The sequence below is a fragment of the Vulpes lagopus genome, chromosome 1, assembly GCF_018345385.1.
Source record: "Vulpes lagopus strain Blue_001 chromosome 1, ASM1834538v1, whole genome shotgun sequence".
In the NCBI taxonomy this organism is placed as follows: domain Eukaryota; kingdom Metazoa; phylum Chordata; class Mammalia; order Carnivora; family Canidae; genus Vulpes; species Vulpes lagopus.
This window is the reverse complement of record NC_054824.1, coordinates 168,212,570-168,236,493: the sequence shown is the minus strand read 5'-3', so window position 1 is coordinate 168,236,493 and position 23,924 is coordinate 168,212,570. Positions and strand designations below refer to the sequence as shown.

Genomic DNA, 23,924 nt, shown 5'->3' with positions numbered 1-23,924 from the left:
AAGTAGCCTTGCTGGGGTGCCTGGGTGGCTCAGTCAGTTAAGCATCTGCTTTTTTGGATCAGGTCATGATCTCAGGTCATGATCCCTGCATCCATCAGAGTTCCCTGCTCAGCAGCCTGCTTCTTCTTCTCCCTCTGCCGTTCCCCCTGCTTGACAGAGAACTCTGTCAAATAAATAAATAAAATCTTTTAAAGATAAAAAAAAATAAAAGGAAATAACCTCACTGGAATTAATAGGAAAGCTTCGGATTACTTTGGATGATGACATCAAAAGAATTTATTTTATTCAGTAAACTCAAAACATAAACATGTTATCAATATTGACACTGTGAATTATTAACTCTGTCTCTGCTCTGAGGGTCCCTGGCACTATTTGAGTTGTGGAACTCTTCAATGTTTATTTCTGTACCCTAAATTGTCCCCAGATTTACTCCTATGGGGTAAAATAAAAATTAAAGGGAAGACAGACCGGTGAAAAAAAATTTTTTTAAAGATACCAAAGTATGAAGATAGGCACACTGATGCTAAAAACCCAAATTAAAACTAGACCAGAATATTTACATATTTTATTAAATCTTTACAATCAGTAATTATAATCAAATACACAATTATATACAAGGATTATATACATTTTGCCCAGACTTTTACATCACAGTACATAGTTTCCCTTAGAAATATTGTATACATTTATCACCAAACAATAAAATCCAACAACAGTAGTGTTACAGCACCTGTTAGTACAGACATCTTTTTCATAAATTACATCATAAGAAAATATACGGCTGTAAATTGGGCTTTTAAAAATGTCTTTTATAAAATCTGAACATACAATATTTCATTCACAGAATGTTTTTTTTTCTATGTTCTGACTGAAGCCTTGTGCATAAAACGACCGGTTGGAATATTTACTAAATCAGCTCCCCCCACCCCCTACCTCCCAAATTATAAGCACTATCTGACTTACTTATGCTGAGCTTCCTTTATGATGAATCTGGCATGGGGTTTGGTAAGAGAACAAATGCTGGTTTTATTGTAAAAAGGGCATTGATGGTAATTTAAATTTTTAAAAAATTCTCAAAAGAATAATTATATTAGAAATTAAAATCAGAAAGTGCACAATTTTTCATTTTACTCTCTAATACTGTGAAGGAAAAGGGAAAAGAATAATGTCAAAAAACAATTTGTTCTGAAACAATTGTACTCTTGTTGGAAGCCTATTAAAGGTTAAAAAGAAGAAAAAAAAAATCTACCGAACAAAATATCCCATCCTAAACATATCCAGTAAATTACAATTCTGTTATACCTACAACTTTATGGGAAAATTATTGCAAATTAGGATGTATCATTTCAATGGACTTTCATAAGCAGAAAAAACTACAGCTATTTTTTTAGTAGGTAAACAAGTTAAGTTTTAAAACTTGAAAATACCTGAATTAAATACTTACTCTAATATCTAACTTTTCACTTTCAGATAAAATCCTTACTTGATTCCAGGTTTGTAAACATTGTATAAATCCTTCTTAGTCAAACAATTTTTATGGCTGTGGTGATCTCTTCAGCTCTGTTTCTATGCAGTCAACATTTAACTGAGGTAGACCAGATGTTTCTAAAATTCAAGGTCTCACAGAGTCCCCTGAATATTTAGGAAGTAAATAAAATGTCTATCAAAGGTATTTAAAAAACAAAACATTAAAAAAAAAAAAACACCTAATGCTGTTGGAATTTTTTAATGAACTCAAAAACAACTTCATGGCAGTATGTCGAGTAAGAATGTGGAGTTAATGATAATGCTGGGAGTTTTGAAGCTGAACATTATACCTTCTTAACTAGGGAAAAAACTAAGTATGATTCCTTCTGGGTGTTAAGTATAATTTGTTTAATTTTTTTCCTTTTTTTTTTTTAAAAGGATTCAGTTCTCTAAAAAAGTTAACAATTTGCTTCTAGACTTTAATGAATGGCAACAACTCCCCCTAATGGCCAAAGGCAGGGAGAGTGAGCTGGCTCTGTATACCATGAGGTCTTTGCTGGGGGAAAAAATTGTGTTGTTGATAACTTAGAAAAGTTGGGTTTAGACAACAATGGCTCTGAGCTACAAATACAAAATCAAATCAATGTATATAAGGCTTCTGTAATAAAAGTCTTAGAGGAACATCTGCTCCTTTTCTCCAAGCCCCAGTCCTATAAATCAAGGCAAGTCAAGTAATTAAGCTTCAGCTATTTTGGCAGCTTTGCAATTAGTATGAACAAAGCACTATGTCTATCCTTCCATATACTGTATGTATTATAGTTCTATCTTCTTACACCAAATTTCACATGCAGAAAGGCTAAAATAACCATTTTAGTGTCAGGTTTAATTAAGGGCCAATAAAGGTCTTATAATACTACTCTTCCCCATCCCTCCCCCCCAAAAAAAGTGAATTCTCTATTAGTTTTATTACTCACTGACCCAATTACATTTAGCTGGAATTTTTGAAAGCAGCTATTTATCTTCTTATAAAAGAATATGTTTACCTGGGATCTAAGACATACTGTACATGAATATACATAACTACAATACAGCACTGTTCTTTCAACAGCTCCATATACAGTTTAAGTTCATCAGTACCTCAAAACTGTGTTTTAAGAAAAGATTATTATGTAATGTCATGGTAAAGAGAAGGAAAATTAAGTCTCACAAATACTCCTTTAGAACTGATTTAGGTAAGTTTAAAAAATAAATAAAAATGAGTAAAACCATGATTTCAACTACAGGGCTGTCTACAGGATATCAACAACAGTTTTTAAAACTTAAATGAGGCCAGCACCAGACTGCCAACCCACCCCCCCACCCCACCCCCACCCCCCAAAAAAGGAAACTAAATTCTCATTCCGCTGTATGGCTATGTTAGTTGCTACTGTGTAAGTTTCTTACACAGGTTACCATAGATTAATTTTCAAGTCCATATCAGAAGGAATATCTGTTAAAAAAAATTCTTTTAAACAAACCTTAAAAACCATGATTCAACAGAAAATGTGACAGACTCAGGTGCAACTTTAGAAACCATAGTTTCAAAGAAGAAAAATAGTAGTTTCCCTAGGATTTTTAGATCACTACCACAGTTTTATTATGGCTCCCTAAGATAGAAAAATGGAACAAAATGTATTCAGCTCTTGGCGATATGGCCCTTGTGGCTCAAATTGCATACTAAACATGGGATGGAGTAAGGCTGATGGCTAGAGGTAATTACCTCGAAGAGAAATGAACTGGAAAAGATTTATAATTTACCCGACAAGGATAGAACTTTAAGTTCCATTTCAGAGTAGTCACGGCTTTCCCTACGGAAGGCCCAATGGCAAGTTCATATTACATTATAGTTTCTCCCTTGTTCCATTTTTCTTAAGTATTAAGTAACCAATTTCCATAATATATTATATGACCTTTTTACCTGGTCCCAATGATTAACCTTTATGCAGAGAACTCACTGAGAAAGTATACTGGCTTCACCTTTGGTTTAAATGAAAAGGACATTGTTAAGAGAGAAAAAAATCAAGTCATCTTGATCATTTGTTACACAATGAAGCAAGTGAAAGTGATGAGCAAAGGCTGTCTTCACCATAAATGCATTTGCTTCATAACCACTTAGGTCACTTTGAGTGTTTCTGTGAAGGCAGCATAACCAGAATGTCTACAATACTCACTTGTCTTTTCCCAAAAGAGCCTCTAACCCCCAAACCAAGAAAGCCGAGCTTTCTTTAATTAGAAAGCTATACAAATTTCTATTTTCCACTCTACTATTAACTGAATTTGTTTCTTGTCTACCCAGAGACTGCAGAAATCTGGTTCCTAGGAATGCCCAGCAATCTTTTTCCTGGCCTGAGGTGTTTGCAGGGTGGTGCGATGCTGTCATGGGGTGGGGATCGGGGTGGGGGAGGGACTGTGAGTTTCCATTTTGGATGGGACAGTTTTAAGCAAGGTCAGTTCTAACACAGCATGCTCCAGATTCCTATAACTATCTCAGTCAGAACGTGGTTGCTCATCACCATACTTAAAGACTCCCATTAAAGAGCCTGCTTAGTTTCAGGGTGTCTGTGAACCACAGTTTGCCTCTTCTTTTTAAATACCTACCATCAGATTTTTTAGTGAGTCATAGTTCGTCTTTCTCCATCATTTCAAATGCTTCTATATCTTCATTCCAGTCTGCTAATATGGAGTCTATAGGCTGGACCTTTTTACCCCAGCTAACATTAGGATTGGAATCTTCTTCAGTTTCTGATTGTTCTTGAAGTTGGTTATCTAAATCTGTACATTCACCATCAAGACTTGTAGTCTCATGGTTTTCTACGGGGTTAGAATTCTGTTCAGAAGGAGAAACACTTGCAGCATTGTCTGTATCTGTTGGAGATGATGATTCTGGTTGCGAGTTTAGAGAACTTTCCTCAGGAGACTCTTGATCCACCAAATCAACCTCCTGAGAACTTGATGTAATCTGTTCAGCACTCTGATTCTGAGAATCATTTTCAGAGGATGGTTGTTCTTCATTTTCCATTTCAGGATCTGTATATGAAAGAAATAAGCTTCATGCTACTTTTCCACTCAAAATATTTACTATTGTAGCTAAGAGCATACTGGTTTTTGCAATAAAATGAAGAAATGAAAGAGAAAGAAAAGCATGTTAACACAGAACAGTGAACACTAATGCTGAAGAGTAAAAGCCTTACAAAATGTAATCACATTTTTCCTGTATATGCATTTTGTAAAATGTGACAGTACAAAATAAATGTTCTTCCAAACTGAAAGGAATGACTCTAACAACTGTTTCAATGCCTTCAACGGGATTAGTAAACGCCAAGAAATATACTAAATAATATTACTAAAGTGCATATAAATTTACACTATATGTCTAAAATTTATTATTAAATATCTAAATTCAAAAAAGCTGGTACATGAGAACATATGAAATAGAATAAATTTTAAACAACACTATCATCACTATATTTTAAGACAATATTCTTTTAAAAGGGGCAATTCCCACTCAGTAAGCCATGAAAATGCCAATAATACAAAATTTTGGATGATCTGAAGGTATTAATATGGTTAGATAAAATATTTTCATAAAGACAAGTAAGAACTGAGATTATTTACAAAACTTGTATTTGTTATTGTAGGTCTATAAATTATAAGATACCATTTTAAAATCCACTGGAAGGCTGAATAGTAAGCTAAACCTCTTGTAATGAATATACAGTGAAACCACTAAAGGCATTCTACTTAGGGTTCCTGCAAGAAAGCGCACGCATCTCAATGATGCATCGCAATGATGCACCACATCCTCCTCTGTCTCTGTAAGCAGTAGTCAGCAAATGGGTCCTGAGTGTCCTCTCTCTGTGTGGCAGGCACCGTACAAAGTGCTAGGGATAAATGAGGCAAAACCAAACACCAGTCCTACCTTTACAGATCTTTTAGTCCAGTTGGGGAAACCATTTACAAATAATCACACAAAATAAATAGACAGCTCTAACTGCAACATGTTTTACATTGCTAGGAAAGCTTACAGGGAATAGGAAAGAATAAGGACAGTTGAGGTTTTACTTCAGAAAGTGACACTTGAGCTGAGATTTAAAACATAATTAGCCAAAGAAGGAAGGGGAGACGGACATATCCTAAAACCAGAAAAGCTAAAGGAAACAGGCATGCAGGAAGGTACAAACAGGGGCATTTATGTACACCCTGGCTAAGTAGGATTACCTGACTAGGGAAGTACAAATTCTTGGGGGCTGGGGGAGTCCCCACATTCTCTTTCTCTTCTAGGCTGTGGAAAAGGTATACTTTAATTCAACAATTAGGAAAGCCATTGTGGGGACCAAAGAAGAGAGAGCAGGAGCTGGCTGCTTCACATTCATTTACACTAGGCTATTCTAAGTTCAAGGGAGAACAAAAAGAAAAACCTTCAAGTTTTCTTCTAGATTGTATTAATCTAGTTAGGAAGTATAGGAAAAGGTGTATGTAGTACTGTCTCATCTAGTAATAAAAATCGTGCTTTTGGCAAAAAAATTACCCTAGAGACATATATTATGTAATATTATTTTGGAAATCTAGCTACTATATAATAGGATAAGAAAAAAGAAGAGTCCGTGTAAATATAGGAAAAGAATAGATCAAATTTTATTTTCAGACTGTGTCGTATATACTTAAACTCAAAGCAACTGTTAATTTTTAAAAATACCATTAATATGATAAAGGAACTTGATAAAGAGTGTAAAAGTAAGACAAGCAAATAACCTCTCTATAGTAACAACTGGTTAGAAATAAAATTAAGTACCTTTTTCATAATAAACATAAAAACTAAAACAATTACATTATGGAAGGTACAAGACCTACATTACTTAATACTATAAAATTTCAATGAAAACATAAAACAAGGGACACCTGGGTGGCTCAGCGGTTGAGTGTCTGCTCAGGGTGTGATCCCAGAGTGCCCAGATTGAGTCCCACATCGGGCTCCTTGCAGGGAGCCTGCTTTTTCCTCTGCCTGTGTCTCTGCCTGTGTCTCTATCTCTCATGAATAAGTAAATAAAATCTTAAAAATAATAATTTGTATAAAAAAAAGAAGACAAAACAAGATCTGATGACATTTACAGATAAGTGTATGTTTCTGCAGGGCAAGCCTTAATATTTAACAAAAGTTTCCTATTTATATGTAAAGCATATAACCACACAATTCCAAAATGAACCCCATTTCTACTTGTTTTCTTTTGGGGTGAGACAGAACTATTCAGAAGTTCCTATGGAAGACTATATATCAAAGAAAAGTCAAAAATTTTTGAAAAGAGTGAGAAGAGAGTTGCCTTATCAGGTAACAAAATGCACTCAAAACAGCAAACTTTTATTATCGGCATAGGAGTAAACAGATTAGTGGAAAAGAAGAGCAAGTCTGGAGACAGAGGAGATACTAAGACTATATGATATATAGCAAAGAGGCAGCAATCAGGAAAGTAAAGATGATAGAGAAACAAAAGCAAGGAAGGAGTCAGAGTGTGCCACGCTGCTTCACATCTTTACTCTAAGGTGTGGGTCAGCACCCAGTATGGAGTATCATAGTCCTTAGAGCATTAACAACTACATCATTAAATTCAGGAATGGTGTATCAGAAACACAGGAAGCAAAAAAAGAATGGAAAAAAGTCTCAAGATAAAAAGACAAGAAAATTATTAAGTTTTAATAATAAAAGGACAGGGATGCCTGGGTGGCTCAACAGTTAAACACCTGCCTTCAGCTCAGGGCGTGATCCCAGAGCCCCGGGATGGAGTCCCGTATTGGGCATGGAGCCTGCTTCTCCCTCTGCCTGTCTCTGCCTCTCTCTCTCTCTCTCTCTCTGTCTCTCATGAATAAATTTTTAAAAATCTAATAATAATAATAATAATAATAATAATAATAATAATAGCAATAATAATAGGACAGGGGAGCCTTGGCAAAGACTTAAGAGACTGGACGTTCTACATTCATTCATTCATCTGTACAGCCAGCATTTGTTGAAAGCAAGGATTATAGAGATGAGAGCAGGTAAAGAAGCAGGATGTAATGACTGTCAAAGTAGAACTATATAAAAAAGACCCTTGGGGCACCTGGGTGCCACAGTTGGTTGAGCACCTGACTCTTGGTTTCGGCTGGGTCGTGATCTCAAGGTCCTGAGATCAAGCCCCATGTTGGGCTCTGTGCTCAGCGCAGAGTCTGCTTAAGACTCTCCTTCCTTCTCCCTCTGCACCCCCCTCACTCTCTAAAATTAGTAAATCTTTTTTTTAAAGACACCCTTAAATTTTACTTAGGAGAGTAAGAGAAAATTCCACAAAATATGGTGTTTAAACTGGATATGTAAGATGGCTACATGTCCTCAAAGAGGAAATGGGCCATGGGAGTGGGGATAGGGATTGATAAGCATTTCAGTAAAGGGAAGAGATGTGCAAACACAAAAATGCACAAGAAAACATGCCAGGTTGTAGAAGGGGTACAGGTATCAATTTGGCTTAAGAAGAATTTTTCAGATGCTCCTTTCCAGGCAAAGAGGTCTTCTGCATACATGCTAAATTTTGCAGTTCAACTTTAGAGGCAGATTCACCCCAGTGAAGTTCAGTGAGGGCAAATCTTAGGAAAAATAACACTGCTAGACTTAAATAGCTGTTCAAGCCATGGGACTTTTATTTCCCTCATTTTCTCTGTCTACCTCTTTATTAGGTAGATATAAACACAGGAGTAGCCCTGAAAACATCTGTCTACAGCTCTCAAGGCACCATAGGCCTATATTGTAAACCACAAGCATGATAATGTATGAAAACTTTAAAATGCTGATTCTTTTCCCCTTGAAAATACTATTGAGAAAAGGAAATTGACCCTTAATTATAAACTTAAATTAACTAAATTTGGATCTAAACGTAACAGCACTGTGTCTTTGTTGGTGAGCACAGGGTTAGAATAATTCTTGAAATTTGAAAAGACAGGACACATGAGAGACAGGATAATAAAACTTCTGTGAAGAGCTCAACTTTTAGAAGTATGACTGGTTTGACCTGAGGAAGCAACATTTCCACATGATAAATTACTAATGCTTGACTTCTGAAGAAGAATGTGTAGTAAGATATCTGAACATTTTTGCTAGCAGATAAGACTACTGCAGATATTTCTGTATTAATGGCTGAGACTTATCGTCTGAATAAGAAGGTGAGAGTGGAAGTGGGGGCTTGTTCTGGGGCTTCTATTTTCTGTATCAATTATGTGGGAAGAACTGCTCAATGAAAACTGCGTAACTTTATAAAGGAAGTATGTATTTGTGGACTGAGATTTTTAAAAGGCAATCTGGAGGGCATATTACTGTTCTGATTTTAAGGATGCTAATTGTATTACATAATCCTACCTAGTACCCTTGATGGTACGATATGGTTCATACATATGTGGGAAATTAAAAAAAAGAGACAGAGAGAGATGCCTTCTTCATGTTGTTCAGTGCTTCTCAAAGTGTAGCTGATGCATTCACCTGGGATGCTTGTTTACAATGTCAGATTCTGGACCCCTGCCTTCAGAGTGTCTGATTTAATATTCTGGAGTAAGACTCTGGAATCTATGCTTGTAAAGAATGCACTAGCTGATGCTGATGCAGAAATAAAACAATGCGGCATGCAGTAATGGCACAGGATAAATTAATGATAACCACTACAGACATCAACTTCTTAGGATATTTTCCTAAGTGAATCAAGTAGTTGATTTAATAAAACTATTATTGAGTTTTCGTTACACTGCTAATTTTGTTACGTTGATTTTGTTAATATAGTTGTACAGTTCTTGAAAGAGCTATACAAAAAGAGGAGTTTTTAGATTTGTCAAAAGATCACTTGTAACAGAATCACAGTTTACTAAATTTAGACTAGCAAAACTTTAAAAAATATATCATTTAAAATAAAGCCCTTTTACTGCACAGTCCTTAAAAGAATACTGTTCAGATTATATTTTTCATACAGTAATTCCTCCCCCCTTTGCCACAGTTTCCCTTTCTGATGTTTCAGTTACCCACAGTTAACTGGGGTCGGAAAACAAATGATACTCCTCCTGACACAGCATCAGAAGGTCAATAGCAGCCTAACGCTAGGTCACAATGCCTATATCGTTGCCCTCACTTCATCTCACCACGTAGCATTTTATCATCTCACATCACCACAAGAAGAAGGATGGGTATAGTCTAAGCAGATATTTTAAGAAAGACCAGAGCCACATAAATCTCATTATAGCATATTGTTGTAACTGTTCTATTTTATTAAGTTATTGTTATTAACCTTTTATTGTACTTAACTTATAAATTAAACTTTATCAGAGGTATGTATGCATAGGAAAACATGGTATATATACAGAACAATATGCTATCCAGTTTCAGGCACCTACTGAGGGGTCTTGGATATATCCTCAATGGATGAGGTGGGAGGGGAAGACTACCTGTAGCAGAATTTATCCTTTCTTTTATTCTTTCTCTGATTTGAGAAGCACATACTTTACTATGACCTCGTAGTCCTAATCCCATGCACCCCTACACACATATGAGTTTTTAAAACAAGCTGATATTTTAAATACTTTATATTCATATAAAAATGATCAAAAGTGATACATGCCAAAACAACGTCTTTGTTAGACTGACTCTTACATGGACTAGTGAATTCATCTATTCTATGGATATTTAATTCATAGGGTTTGTTATGATAGGATCAATAAAGAATTATTATTGTGGGACAGCTGCCATGAAAATAATCTAATTACATTAAACCAGATATTATCATGGTATCCACTGAAACAAAATTATATATATTTATATATTTGTACATGCATGTGTGTGTATACACACATACACAGACATATATATATATAATTTAAAGCTTATTAATGCAAGATACTTACTACTATTAATAATGTAGCTTGGAATCATTTTACCTTTTAATATTGCTGCTGAAATTCCAATGGTAGCACAAAACAGGGGGGAAAAAAGCAAAGGCATTAAAGAGTTATATGGAATAATAATTTGCCTGTTTTTGAGTGCCTAAATGCATATAAGTAGGAAAGAAGATCTAAGTGAGAAAAAAGACTCAGGAAAAAAAAAAAGTCAGGAACACAGGAGGATTTAAGATCAGAAATCCTTTCAATTCTGTTTCCATCCATACACCCTTACATACATTCATCCTACTCACTTCATTGCTCTTAAATAGTAGACATGTGAAAGAATCTCAAAGAAGAATAAAATGCTACAAGAAGACAACAAAACACTGATTTGGCTGGCACTAGATTATTGCTAAACTTTTTTTACTATTTTACTTGGAAGTTACACTGAATTGAATCTATTTCCTACCTAGCTGTCAAATAAATATCCCAAGGGATTCAACAGCCCTGCACAAATCCCAAGATTTCAGCCATGTACACCTGTAATGAGAGAAGTACAGTTCTCTCTCCAGGGGCTCCAGTGGATAAGAAGGACTGCTCCCAAATGTAGGATGGCAGTCTATGTCTGATGGTTCACTTTCCCTCACTTCTCCACTATCCCTGGGCTTTGTAAAACCAAGAGAGAGTACTACTCTTACTAGTAAGAGTACTAATAAGACCTTGCATTTGTATGAAAATTTGTATTTCCAACAGCTTTCAAATTACTAACAAATATTTTGGCCTAGAGAAGATTATATATTGTCATGAATTAAGGCATGCTACCCTGGTCTTCAGGCAACACCCAGTTGTAACTCTTGTAACTTATAAATCCCTATGTGATAAACTTACACCTCAGTGGATAAAGGTGCTAGATTTTTAGTGCCTTCATCAAGACAGTGGTCATTTGATTATTGGTGTCCTGCTACTATTATATTGTATACAATACCATTTGATATAATCTCTTTATTCTTTGTAAAAGAAATGTAAGATGTAGTATCAGTAGAATTGAATGGTGAATATTTGTGGATGTTTAAATGAACTCTCTTGATATATTAGCTATATTTTTATCACTGGTCAGAACCATAGCAAAAATGATAAATTACATATAAAAAATATAATTCTAAAAGCATCCTAAGTCAGCAAAGCAAAATAAATGTTTTATAACCTTTATTTCCAAAAAAACTGTATTTTGAAACCATCTTCTGTTTTACCAGTGAACCAAAAGTAACTTTTTGTAATCCATTTTTGTTATCAAAGGAGTAAAATGAATGCTGTATAAAAAAACACACACACAATTTTTTTTTTTAATCCTACCTCTATCTTTTGCTTTGTCAGAAAGGAGTACTTCCACCTCCTCATATTCCCGGATGGCATCCAATATGATACTTCCTTCTTTACTGAATAAGAATAGCATGGGGATCTTGATGTCGTCTGTGTCTTTTCCATCACCTGCCATCTGGAACAGAGGGGCAGTATCACTGCTGCTCCCCTCATTGTCATCTAGCCAGAAAACGAATACAGCAAACATAAAAAAATCTGTCCATTAAAAAGATTTATAGACCAATCTTTACTATTTTTCCCTGTTGGCAGCATTTATTTTATGCATCAAGAGTCATAAAAATGAACATACTTTTGGAGCTCACTAATTCCACTCCTAGAATTCTCATTTATCCTGAGGAAAGAACTCAAAAGAAGCAAATGATTTATGTCTAAAGTGGTTTACCAAACATTTATAATTGTGAACAACTGTGAACTATTATAAATTATAACTAACTGCTTGATGGAACACACAGAAAAACAGAATATTATTACATTAAAAAAGTAGAACAGAAAATTCTATGATTATGACTATGAACTTCCATATGCTTATGAAAAAGCCTAGAAGTAGAAACATTCAAAGACTTGGATTACAGTAACAGGACTATGAATGAAATTTATTGTTGTTTTAAGAATTCCTTTAATGGCATTTACCAAACTATCGCTAAATAGCGATAGTAATTGATAGTTACTGTTTATTTACGGTTCACAAAGAAGGATGATGACTGTGGTTTTTCCTCTGCAAGTTGAGGTGACTACTACTTTTACTTTACACCACTGAGGTAACTGCAGTAGGGCAGCTAAATACTGTTTTCCTGGGTGGGCCAGTCATGCCCACCTCTAATCGCACATGCCAGATGAAGCCCGCCTGTCCCTTCTCAGAGAGCTTATTCTGATGGGTCCTGTTAAGTGGAGAATACCACATAGGACCTGCCTCCTTAGTGATAACTGATTGGACAAAGCATGGCCACCTGACTCTCAGTCTCTCTGGAGGACCTGGAAATGGCACACAGGGTTGTTTCAGTTAGCAGTGGGTGGTGACCTAGTAAGGTGACAGACTCATTGGCTGAGGCTGCAAGTTTAGGGTGACCTTTTTGGAACTAATGAGCAGAGAGGGAGCAAGTTGGTGACAAGCTGGATAATGAAGCAGAACTGCAAAGAGATGTCGAGAAGACAGTGTAGAAAAACCCAGAGATGAGAGAGAAAGATATGAAAAACGCTATCATGGTTACTGATGATTTTTGCTCAGCTGAACTTCTTATTCTTGCATTTAATTAAAATAATCTGGTTCCATGTAGTAAACAAACCTCCCTTCTTAAACCATCTTAAATCAATTATAGTCTCTTGCAGCCAAATGATTATTCTAAGATAATTTTTACTTTTAGTCCTTGGGATAAAACAACTAAGCCCTAATTTGCTCGTTTATATACAATGAAAACCAGCAAAACCAAACAAAATACTTTGTCAGAAACAAAAAACATAGGGAAAAGAAGTTATAATACAAGAAAATTTCCCTTTAAAAATGAAATTTCCTGAAAGTCAGGATCATTGCCTGTTATTTGTTTATCCACAGAAGTCAGCAGAGGATCCTAACAGCTATTAAAGAAAACAAACTTGACTTGACAAACCTTGCAGAGTATAAAAAAATCATGAGAATTAGAATTAGAGGGAAAATCTAAACTATTTCACACATATTCCAGCCTTTTTAAAAAAATATTTTATATTTTTAAAGTCTTCATAAAGAGGTATTCAAAATGGTTGTGTTGACAAGCTATTAAATTCTTCAAAAGAAATCTCAGTGTGGAAAATAACCAAGGATGGAGAGATGATTTAAGTTGGACATCAGCAGCCTTTTTCTGTAATTGGGCAAAGATTGAATATTTTAGGCTATGCAGTTCTCTACTCCATTATTGTTGCTCAAAAGTAGGCACAGAAAATATTACACAAATTGGAAGATGCCTGAGTGGCTCGGTGGTTGAGTGTCTGCCTCTGGCTCAGGGTGTGATCCCTGGGTCCTGAGTTCAAGTTCCACATTGGGCTCACCATAGAGAGCCTGCTTTTCCCTCTGCCTATGTCTCTTCCCCTCTCTCTGTGTCTCTCATGAATAAATAAATAAAATCTTAAAAAAAAAAGAAAATATTATACAAATTGGCATGACTGTGTCCCAATAAAACTTTTATTAAACAGGCAGTGATACGGACTTGGCCGACAGGCTTATAGTTTGCCAATTGTTGATTTAAGTTATTAAGCAGAATTTCTCCTATATACTTAGCTAATGATCTATGCACTTAATAAATCAACACTAGTACCTAAATGGGATAATCAAAAGGAATAGTAAAATAATTACTTTCACTAAAATAAATCCTAATATTTTATTTTAAATATCTTAATTATTTTCAATGAAGACAATCCTATTTTAAACACCTTAATTTTTATTTACCTTGAATTCATAAAGGAAATCTATCCTAATAAGAAAAAAAAATTCAAAAGAGATTTCCCCTGTGAGAGAAGCTATAAAAACTTAAGTTCATTATTAGGATGTGACCTCAGGTCTTCTAGTTCTTTCTGAATATAAACTATATACATAAAGCATAGAAAAATTTGGGGCACCTGGGTGGCTCAGTCAGTTAAACACCTGACTCTTGATTTCAAGCTCAGGTCATGATCTCAGGGTTGTAAGATCGAGTCCTGCATGGGGTTCCCCACTCAGTGGGGAATCTGCTTGAGATCTCTCTTTCTTCGCCCTCTCTCACCTCTGCTCTTTCTCTCTCAAAATAAATCTTAAAAAGGGAAAGAAAAATTTATATTTTCCCTGTCATGGCCTTCTTGTTATAAGTGATTTTCTATGAAAAATAAAAAAGCAGAATATGCTAGTTGAAATACAGAGGTAAAATGATTTGAGTTTGTAATTTCACTGGAAAAAGACCTGAGGAAATAAGAATTTGCTTTCAACTAGGGTTTATACCTATGATATGTAAGCTATTATGCTAAGAAATTTTATATATACCTTCAAACCTTACAAACAACTAAAAGATATTACCATTTTAACTGTTCAAAAAATATTCTACTGAATAAACTGATAAACTAAAGCTGAGCCAAGATTACACCATGATTTTGTGGCAGAGCCAGGAACTGCACTCCAATGTATTTGACTCCAAAGCCTGCATCTCTGTGGAGGAATGGGTAGTTTTATTTTTATTTTTCTAAAGATTTTATCTAGGGCAGCCCCGGTGGCTCAGCGGTTTAGCGTCGCCTTCAGTCCAGGGCATGATCCTGGAGACCCAGGATGGAGTCCTGCGTCGGGCTCCCTGCATGGAGCTTGCTCCCCCCCTCTGCCTGCTTCTTCTTGCCCTTAAGGGGCTTTGGATCTCAAAGCACATTTTCTTTCCATGATGTTGGGTGCTTTGGGGTGCCCACCTTCACACTGTCCCTAAGTACTTGTACTAGCATTAATATACAAAAAGCCAAATCTAGACTTTAAAAAAACATATACAATACACAGAAATTAAGAGCATCACTGGATTACCCATCCATTACGCTGTCTAGTGAAGTAAAAATAATATGAACTCTGATAAAATTTTGAAAAATACAAGGAAAAATCCTAAAAATGATCTCCTCCTAGTCAACACAATGGCACAGAGGATTACTCACCAATAACAATGCCACCAATGGCACCAGCATTCTGAATGTTGCGTGCCTTTTCTGCAAACATGCACTGTCCTCTTTGTATCAAAGCGATTTTTCCCATCACTGCCTCGGGGTTAGTAAGCTCTGAACAACCATTGTATGGTTTACTGCTTGCAACAAATCCTCTTGTCTGTCAGAAATAAAAGTAACTTAAATATCCTTTTATCTTCTCAAATCACTATCTAGTCAATAAAATTCACTATATAGAGCTTTAAATAGACCTTATTTCTTTTCTAATGATAACATATTCAATATTTATTTAGAATAAGATTTTGTTTTCAACATTTTGCATATCATAGCACCAAACCAACATTTTACTGTGCTCTGCAGTTTATGCATTTTTACATAAATTACTAAATCTGATCTTTAAGATGACTCTAAGAAAAATAATACATATAATATCACCATTTAACAAATGGGGAAACTGAGACTAGGGTTTGCTCAAAGACACAATGTTAGTAAGTGGTAAAGTTGGAATCCGTAGGCAGATTCACTACATAACCATACCTACACTTAAAATAGCTGGGAACCACTTTTAAACCATCACTTGTAGCCAGAAAGATTTTTGAAAGAGGGAAAAAATGGATTTAGTCTATACAAATCCACAAGTTGTTCTTCTTCCCAGAAAAATTAAATCCACCAGAAAACTGATTTTAAAGATACTAATGTAAAGATACTAATATCCCCTTCTCTCCTAGATGCAAACTCCATGAAGGTATGGACCTGCACTCTGTAAACATGAAAGACAGCAAACATCTAAAATAGTGCCTGGAATATAGCTGGGACTCAAAAAAGAGTTGCTGAATGGATGAATCAATCTATAAACCTTTATAGCTTTAAAATACACACACAAAAAAGGTGTCATTTAGGGATAATGGAGTTCAAAGAGCATTGGCTTTAGATTATCAGGCTACTTGGGTCTAGTCCCAACTCTGCAACCAATCAAATGAACTTATGAACTGTTTAGCAATGTAGGTCTTTGTTTCCTACTTTAAAACTAAGAAGCTGGCCAGCTTAGTGGGTCTTCCAAGTTGGCTCAGTGGGACTATAGGGTCATGCTCTCCAAAGCCACTTGAGCTAGAACACCTTCGCTTTTACCTGTTCGTACTACGTTAAAGCTCCAAGTTAGATGTCTGTTCAATGAAAGGTTCTAGTAGTTGTTAAAAAGTTAAAAAAAAAAAAAAAACATTTTTAGATAAATTAAAGATACCAAAGAGAATAGGTCAAGATTTGGGCAGTATCTGAGCAATATTTTAAGTGAAATTCTATAAGCATGTTATATACGTAAAACATGACTCAAAATTTTCAAGATATACTTTTAACTTTAATTGGGAGAGTAAATATTTGAGCTTTGGATTAAATATTAATTAAAACTAGTAAATTAGACTAAGCAATTAGACAATACTTACATACTTTACATTCATTTTCAACAAGCATATTATAAGTGTACACACCTCTTTATGTTTAGACAGATCCAGCCCAAACTGAGCTGGTCCAGCAGTCAATACTACCCTGCCAAAAAATGGGTGGGATACAATTTGAACAGCTCGTGGAGGCAGCTGCTGTTCTTTTTGTTGCTGACTTGACAATTCGATCATCTCCTGCATGAACCTCAAACCATCCTCAGCATCAATTGAACTAGCAGCCTAGGAAGAAAACAGATTAATTTTATCCTTTTGAAATGAAAACTTTCAACTTTTTGATGTCTTAAATACTAATGTGCTATAATCTACTCTAATATTTCCCCTTTTAGTTTCGGTCCCTATCAAATATTTATGTCCTGATTTGTCCTAAAAATATTACTTCTGGAAATATTTTCCAAAAGTAACATTTGTAATTTTTTAACATCTCTTTCACTGTTCTACAAACTACTTCTGATATGAATTGAGAATTGGACTTCCACCAAATGCTGAAATGCTTACTTTGCTTGATTTTTCCACTGCTTCCCTTTTTAAGAAAAAAACCTCATACTGACTTTGGAATTATGAACCAATAACCACACTAAATTCAAAATATATGTATCATGCATCTATTAAGATCCCAGCACTTGACTAGGAACTGGGGAGTCTTTCACTTTAAGAAGTTTATATCTAAAGTATACAACCATATAAATTTACCTCTGATAAAATTCTCAAATGGGAAAGCAGATTAGCAGCACAGACAAGGGAATGATTGAGTCTGCCAGTGTGGATCTGGGAAATATTTAGAAGGATATTTGAATTGAGTCTTGAGAGAGGAAAAGCTGAAGGCCTGACTATAGTGGAAAGAAGGTGGAATCCTGACACCTAACAGGAAAAGTCCTTTGGACTTGACGGGGGTGAAATGATAACAGAGAACAGAAAGGAGTCAGGAGACAGAGAAAAGTTCAAGCCTATCTGGATATGTCTAGTTTTGGTGACTTAAGAGAATAACGTTAGGTCTATTGAAATGGCACACAAAAAGGAAGAGAGTTGGATTGAGGTGGGGGCAGGAAGGAATAACTCATTCAGATTTGGGCAGACTGAGACAGAGATGCAGACATGTATGACTGGCCGATTAAAGCTGAATTTAAGTGTAAAGTTAGAAATCAGGGTTACCTATGTATAGCTAAGAAATCATGTGTACAAAGATAGCAGCTGAACTTGTAAAAATAGATGTGACTGCTGAAGAAGAATACAGAGAAAAAAGGGTATGATCCAGATCCTTTGGTAGTGCCTATGTTGAGTGGTTGTGCCAAAAAAGGAAAGCTCCAAAGGAATCCACAAAGCAATGAACAGTAAGTAGGAAAGATGTATGTTGCTGGTACGCCCTGGAAGTCAAGAAAGGGGTATGTTCTAAAAAAAGGGTCAGTCAACAGTTACAAAATATTGAACCAAATAAAGAGTAGGAGGCCACTGGTGGTAGGTGGTAGTTATGTCACTGGTGGCATAAGTGAAAGTAATGTAACTAGAGATGCCACTCCCACTGCTGAGAAGTGACAGTAAGTGAAACAACATAAGGAGGTAGGCAGGATACTCTTTAAGGAAGGATGGAAGTGACAACAGAGATGAGAAAGAAATCTGAGGGGAAACTAAGGTTGCAAGAAGGCTGAATTTGAGATTAACAGATATAGGGGACCATTGCATGTTGAAATTATTTAGCAAACTGTGTTTTCTCAGAATCAATGTACTAATAAGGTGAATAAGGTGAAAAATTAAAGGCCTCATGTTATGAAAGCTTTTAAAGCAAAAAACAATAGAATGTTCCCAAAAAGGCACGTTATCTTTCCTAGGCATAGACAAATACATGCAAATTTTGATTTCCATAATGAATAAAATATGTAGATTCAGTAGCTTTTTGGAAGCTAGAATACTATAAACTTCAGAGATATTAAAACTAATTATTAGCTTTTAAGATTATGCTCTAAGTAAAATAGTGGAAAGACAAGGGGTTGAGAAACAGAAAAATCTGGATTTGAGCCCTACATTTGATTCTATAGATTTAAGCAAATTACCCAACCTGTTTGTGATTTGATTTATACTATGAAGGGGTTGAATTACAGGGCTTTCCAAGATAGTCCCAAGTCCTAAAATTCGAATTTAAATCACAGATTAAAAGTTTTTAGAAAGGCAAATGTCATTATCTCATTAAAGTTGGTAAGACCAAAAAGGGCAAGATGGTATCTAATTAGTACAGCAATGGCTTACTTGGATTGCATGTTGAACCAACTGGACTCTCCCATCTTTGAGGTGAATCAAACTCACCCCCATCTTCTTCAAGATTTCTAAATGTTCAGGGTTAGTGGCCATGAAATCTCTGGCTCTCAGAGGGGGTTTAGCTCCACTCCTGAAACTCTCCTCTCTGCTAAAAGTAATTATAGGCAAGGCTTAAAAAACTACAAATCAGAACTGGGGGAAAAACCTAAGGCAAATAAAAATAATTTTAGATATTTGCAAAATGCTATTTTTAGAACTAGTGAAACTGGAAAAGCTAGAAACAGTTATTTTCCCATATATAACTTAGGTTATTAAGTAGTATAGCTCTCAAATATATTTTACAGTTATCAACGCATGTATGCTACCTACAGAGTATACTAGCCAATGGCCTTATAACTATCTAAAGGTAGAGAATAGGTTGACTTGGGGATTTGTTATTATTGATTTCTTCCTTGACAAACAGGGTTTTCTCCCAATATTTTAAAAGCAAACCAATACTTCTATCCATGAGTAATAAAACTCACTTAAAAATTTTCTTTTAATTTTTTACTGATGGCCTTTCTAATGTAACTATTTGGGAATGAACTCATTAAGCCAAAAATTTTATTTAAAAACCAAGAATAAGCACGTCATCAAAAAATATTAAATAAAACAAAAAAGACTGTATTTTCATTAGAAACTATAGATTAAAGGAAAAATACTTTCTACGTATATAAGACATGTGGAAGCATCTGACAAAACTATCCTGCAAAAATGAACTACAGAAGTTAAAGACTATTATATGCCACCCTTTGACTAATACTTAGTTCAATAAACAAAATAATCACAATAAATTTCCATAATAAAACAGACATTACTGTAGAATAAACTTTGCTATCTAACTTTACCAATGAATAATTTTTAATTAGTGATAACTGCATACTTCAACATATTTTTGGCCTAAGTCAGTATCTTTTTAGTTGTTATATGTTCCTTACATTCTATCATTTACTGACAATTAACTTTGATATGAACAAATATAAAATAACATCTTACACTCTGATGATGCCTCTAGGACAGCTCTTATCCACCACATTTTTCAAGGGTTCACGAATGCTCTGAGCATATAATGGGTCATTAGGGAAGAGAATCTGAGTGTTTGGACAAGTCCAATCAAAATTACTGTCATCCAGTTCTGTATATTCTGAAGTCTACAATATAAAAGAATGTTACATAAATAAAAATAATTATTTTACTTAACATTATAGCTTGTTCAAATGAAACACTAAATGAAATCTAAGCATATACGAAATAAACAATATAAGAAAACAAAACAAGAATACAGTTAGTAGTAAGAGTGTACAGGATAAAACAATAAAAGAAAACAAAGTAAGAAAATATCAAGTATACTTTTCCTCTTACCATACATATATTTATTGAATTCTTTTTTAAAATCCTTTTTTTTTTAATTTTTAAAGATTTTATTTATTTATTCATGAGAGACACGACGAGAGAGAGGCAAAGACACAGGCAGAGACAGAAGCAGGCTCCATGCAGGAAGTCCGATGTGGGACTTGATCCTCGGACTCCAGGATCAACCCCTGGGCCAAGGGCAGGTGCTCAACCACTGAACCACCCAGGCATCCCTATTTATTGAATTCTATTCATGGATTACTTTCACTTGAAAAAGAAACACATACAAGAGAATCAGACATTTAATTAAAAAACATAACCTACTGTATTCTTCTTAGAGATGCTTTGATTTGTAGTAGAGAGCCAAAGAGGTAACAGATGAGCTTCTGTTGTAAAGATGTAATCTTCTATGTCAAAAATAATGTCTTCTTTATCCGCAAATAATAGGTAAAGATATTTAAACATCTCAGCCAAGAAGAAAGAATCCATTCTAAAATAAAAAGTCACCATAAATCTAAGAACATAAAAATATTCAAATGCCAACACTCTGAAAGACAGAGAGTCAAGGTCAATAAACACATTTATACCATTTTAGATGTCCAAAGTGCTATAGAATTTATCTATACCCCAGTGGTAATAGTCTTGACTCCAAGAATATTCCAAGGAAATGAAAAAGACCAGAGGCACTGCCTACCACACAGGTACACTAAATCTTGTTAATAGTACAGACAAGATTTTCCAGTTGGCCTTCCAACGAAGGAGAGTTTTCCTCTATTCTTCTAATAGAGAACTAACAGTAGGGCAGTAATACAGATCAACTTTACTACTGAGAGCCATACAAGAATTCAATTAGTATTAATTAAAACTGGATAAGTAATACAATTTTGATGGAGTTCATTATGTAGCCATTTAAGTGACAAATAAGAAGGCTTCAAAGGTAAAGGAAATCATAAAAAATTACATGAAATAAGTACAACACAAAAATCACAGGGACTATGATAACTTTGTAAATATTTAAACACCTGTCAAGAAGGGAATACAGAAGTAACAGAGGGATAGAAATATACACAATTTTACAAATTATTTAATGTTATAATGTTTTAATAAACATTTTAAAGAAAAGCTTTAATAAAATTAAAAGTGGCAGAAAGAGCAGAGCTGTTAAATGGAGTTACAGTAACATGAAATTATATTTACTACCTCCCAAAATATCCTAGGTTTTTGGCCATAACTTGTAATTTACTGGACAGATTGCATAGTTTCACACCTCCAGCCAAGCACAAGTCCTGGCACACAGTAGGCACTCAATAAACATTTACTAAATCAAAAGCAAGTTTTAACAGTATTACTAAAGAATGAACTACAGAGGCAATGGCACATAGAGGTAAAGAACACAGGCTTTGGAAATAGAAGACTTTCCAATGACTAGCTGTGTAATCATGAGGTTATTATACAAGGACTATGAGCTTCAGTTTATTTTTCTGGAAAGGACATAATACAAGCCTAACACCGGGTTAAAGACTAAATGAGATACTGTAAAGTCCACTATTTAGCATAGCACCTGGCATATGTATAAGCTCAAAAACAGAGCTATCATTCTTTTTCCTACACATCAATGATATTTTGTTTTGGAACAAAGACTCATCTGTAATGTTTCAAAACTTTTTTGAACATTTTATATGTTAATTTTTTCAGAACAGATAAAACACCTCCAGTCAACTTGCAATATACTTATTATAGTTTAACTTTTTCTGAGGAATAGTTGTTGTCATGAGCAAATGCTAGCTTGAAAACTGAAAAATGGGGCACCTGGGTGACTCAGCGTTTAAGCATCTGCATTTGGCTCAGGTCCTGATCCTGGGGTCCTGGGATCAAGTCCTGCATGACTGAATGAATAACATAGAAACAGCCTATGTTTCTGCCTCTCTCTGTCTCTCATGAATAAATAACTAAAATCTTAAAAAAAAAAAAAAAAGAAAAGAAAACTGTAGACTGATGAGCAGGGTGTTGATTTTTGCTGAATTCTAGAACTGATTATGAAACAGATGATTTGTAAACACTTTGAACAGAGAAATGATACACCACAATATGAATTGGGTAAAGCTAGCAAACTGGGTATCATTTCATATAATCTAATTTGTATTAAAAAACCATAAACATACACAAATGCAAACACATATGCAATAAAACAATCTGGAAGACTATTTATCAACTGCCAACAGTGGTCATCTTAGGGTGGGCAAGTAGGGGAAATGTCTTAGGGAAGATTTTCATATTCTTTTGGCCATTTAAATTATTTCAGTTATTAAGGAACATATAGATATTTCCATTTTGAAAATTGTGTGTGCATGCGTGTATGTATGCTAGTGGGACAGGTGACAGCACTAGTAGATCTGTTGGGGAATAAGCCACCAGATGCAAAGGGCTTGTAAAAGCTCTCAAGTGTCACACCATAAGATACACAGTCATGGTCCTAACCAGAATTCTTCCCAACAATTTAGATGAATTTTTTTAACCATGCCTATCCAAACTGTAGATCACTGAAAATAGGTAATTTAGGTGACTGAGATGAGAAACTCTTTTCGGTCTAGAAACACACATGCACACACACAAACCCAACAAAATCAAATTTTGCTGAGGTAAGTATAAAGCTATAAAGCTCTAAGCTTATACTAAATCACTTGCTCAAAAGCAGGGTGGAGAATACCCATGTGTCAGCAGGCCACAATTAAGTTAACTGAAGTCAACTGGCCATAGCTTCACTATGAGTCAAATATAATTAAGCTGCCTAAAAATCTAAAGCACATCTAGTAACGCGGAATGATGAAGATTAGTAGTTCTCAACCTTTTGTTGGGCCAAATACAATGCTGCCACGAGAACAGTGAGTTGATGAAGCAATGATCCTCAACTGAATAGAGGGTGTAAACCCATCATCTGCTTAGAAAATTAGCAACCTCACAGCTGTTCTTGAACAGTGATGTTCTGCCAGGCACATCTTGAGTATGGTTAATCCTGGATATGATAGTTTAAGAGATACTCTATATATTGGAATATAATCAGATTGGGGCAAATGCAGTGGTAAACGATCTAGAAACAATGTCATATAAGGACTATTTGATAGGGAAAAAGAATGCTAAATTTAAAAACTGGAATTCTCTAAACAGTAAATCATACCGTCCTCTATAATTCCTCAACCTGTTACTCTTTTTTCTACTATAACACAAATCACAAGATTACAACAATTATTTCTTTACACACCTATCTTCTTCACTATCTACAAGTCATGGGAGGGTAAGAACTGGTTCTAATTTCTCTATCCCCACACCTAAGGGCAGTGCCTAGCATACAGTAGGAGCCTAAATATTGTTCCTTGCATGAGTTGTCAGAATAGCACTGTATTCACAAGCTAATCTGCCTTGATGAGAATT

The 23,924-nt window shown here is 35.0% G+C and overlaps 1 protein-coding gene across 2 annotated transcripts in view; it reads right to left on the bottom strand.

Moving 5' to 3' along the window:
* Positions 1-551: 551 nt before the first annotated feature.
* Positions 552-23,924, bottom strand: part of EDEM3 (ER degradation enhancing alpha-mannosidase like protein 3) — a 70,495-nt gene continuing 47,122 nt past the window's right edge. Inside the window, exons 14-20 of one of the 2 annotated variants that reach the window (XM_041757728.1) lie at positions 20,820-20,985; positions 20,139-20,293; positions 19,095-19,251; positions 16,884-17,075; positions 15,394-15,559; positions 11,740-11,925; positions 552-4,533 (exon numbers count right to left, since the gene is read on the bottom strand). In XM_041757728.1, the coding sequence (XP_041613662.1) occupies positions 4,124-4,533; positions 11,740-11,925; positions 15,394-15,559; positions 16,884-17,075; positions 19,095-19,251; positions 20,139-20,293; positions 20,820-20,985 (1,432 nt within the window). In that variant the 3' untranslated portion in view covers positions 552-4,123. The remainder of the gene's footprint in view (positions 4,534-11,739; positions 11,926-15,393; positions 15,560-16,883; positions 17,076-19,094; positions 19,252-20,138; positions 20,294-20,819; positions 20,986-23,924) is intronic. The other variant, XM_041757733.1, reaches the window with a different exon arrangement.